This window comes from Priapulus caudatus, unplaced genomic scaffold, assembly GCF_000485595.1.
Source record: "Priapulus caudatus unplaced genomic scaffold, Priapulus_caudatus-5.0.1 Scaffold99, whole genome shotgun sequence".
Classification (NCBI taxonomy): domain Eukaryota; kingdom Metazoa; phylum Priapulida; class Priapulimorpha; order Priapulimorphida; family Priapulidae; genus Priapulus; species Priapulus caudatus.
In genome coordinates, this window is record NW_014577160.1 from 282,658 (window position 1) to 284,938 (window position 2,281).

The 2,281-nt window shown below is 40.8% G+C and overlaps 1 protein-coding gene across 1 annotated transcript in view; it reads left to right on the forward strand.

The window, feature by feature from the left end:
- The first annotated feature begins 778 nt into the window (after positions 1-778).
- LOC106805090 (retinal-specific ATP-binding cassette transporter-like) overlaps positions 779-2,281 on the forward strand; it is a 13,242-nt gene continuing 11,739 nt past the window's right edge. The window contains exons 1-2 of the mRNA XM_014806569.1: positions 779-853; positions 1,191-1,280. Coding sequence (XP_014662055.1) covers positions 1,215-1,280 — 66 coding nt within the window. The 5' untranslated portion in view covers positions 779-853; positions 1,191-1,214. The remainder of the gene's footprint in view (positions 854-1,190; positions 1,281-2,281) is intronic.

Consider the following 2,281-nt stretch of genomic DNA (forward strand, 5'->3'; position numbering starts at 1 on the left):
ATAAGTTGATAATATGTGTAAATGCCTCAGATGCTATCAGTGCTCTAAGATTTGGAATGTGTATTTAATATGACAATGTGCCTATTCAAATTCAAACTTCAAAACATACAGATGTACATAGTGAAAGTATAAATGCAGATTGAAAATAGGCCTATTTTTCATAATTATGTACTGATACTGATAGTATATATACAATTTTGTAAATAATATTTTATTAGTTATCATACTCATAATATATATTTTAGATACTTTAGTCAAAACATCAGCTTTAGCTACATTAATTCCTCTTTGAAATTTACAAATTGACCTTTTAAAATGATCAGAATTGGTTGCTTTCAACATAGCCTGAAAATGCAGGAAATGCCATTTCCAGGCTCTACACTTCAAAATTTTTCCCCCAGTACCCCCAGACCCCCCAACCGGCTACATATTTCTGCAGTGGCACTTTTTGGGAGCCCACTACGGCCCTGGCTCTAGTACTATAGCCCGCTAGCAGCGCCAACTACGCGGGCTACTAGAGCTAAGTACTAGAGCTAAAGCTCGCTGGCACGTGTTCATGTTTGCTATTTTGGCGACACCCATGACGATATTAATAAATACGATTGTGCCATAACAAACTGTAAAGTACACTAGCTTGTAAGTATAATAAGTAGCTTGGCGCAAATAAGTAGCTTTATTGCAGGAAAATTGAATTACTAAAGATGGCAAAAATTACGCAAACACGTAAAAGTGAAAGTCACGTGACGAACGTGACGTCATTTGACAACCGATCGACGTGTGACGGTGTGTCACTGAGTTTTGTTTACATGTAGTATTAGTAGGTACTTGAGTAGGTTTCGGGTTTGTATGCCAGGTGAGTTGCTGTTTGTTAACTTGATACGGTTATATTTTACGATGTACGTATGCCGGGTATGGCACTCCATTACGCCATCATGATTGGGTGGGTTTGCACTTTGCACATGCCTGCGTCACTCCGCCACACGATATTCGCGCGTGTGTTTGTGGATGTAGGTATGTAATGTTGGGCCACGTACAGTATTATGTATACTACAGTACACCTACTACACCGATTCAGTCGATATTGTGCTTGAAATCGACACTGCCACACAGTCGTCATTTAGGGGAACAGGTCCCAAACTTTCGTATCAGCTGCTCACTATAATATCTTTGTTCGTTATTTTCTGCAACAGGACGAATGAAAAGACCACAACTCCATGGCTTACTGGAGAACATTGAAGTTGCTTTTGTGGAAGAATTTTGTCCTGCGCAAGAGGCAGAAGGTAAAATGTGTCGCCATTTATTTTAGTGATTGATTATTTAGTTCATTATCAAACATACTTTACCAACAGGTAATAAGTACACAAGTAAAACATGCAGCTAGATAATTATCCAGGATTGAAACATAATGTATGTCCAGCAGGGGCGGATCCGGAGGGGGGGGTCGAGGGGGTCCAGACCCCCCTTTTTACCACAAAAAAAGGAAAAAAGATACGCACGCGCGCGTGCACGCACGCACGCACGCACACACACACACACACACACACACACACATTTCTCTTATATTGTCTCCATAAAAAAATCTTGTTGAGCACTAATTTTTCTGATAAAGATTTACTTATATATATGTAAATTCGTTATAAAAACCTAGAAATGTGCAAAGAGCTAGGGGTCCGCAGCAGTGTTCGAAATTCACGTCGGCCCGTCGGCCCGCCGCCGACAGTTTCGATGCCGGGCCTACAGCTTCTTGATACAACAGGCCCGCTGATCCTACAGCTATTTGATCACCGAAATTCGAAACACTGATCGAGAAACTGTTACCTGTAGAAATCTGTTCATGCATATTAACTTCCAGGGGTATTTATTTGAAAACTAATCCGTGATAAACCGTGACATACATATGTATACAATGCGTTCGCCCACTGCAATCAACTTTAGTTGGCATTTAAGAAACGTGCGTGGGATGTTCGGACGCACAGATTAGCACAGGTTTCCACTACAACTGGCCAAAAGTAAGCTCCACCCACGTCTTATCGATTTTTGGTATGCCAACGCTGCTACTGGATGCAAACACAATGTAGGGTTGGGCCAGGGTTTATTTACGTGCACGGGTCGTGCAGCACGCTCACTGTTCACGTGCGCTAGGTTGTGGAGTAATTTTCACATCCCCGCGCATTTCACGTTTGGATGTAAACAATAAAGTATCACTGGTCGTTATTACAAACGATCAGTATACTGTTTTAAAATAATATTAAGAAGATTTAGATAATATATCATGTTGAAT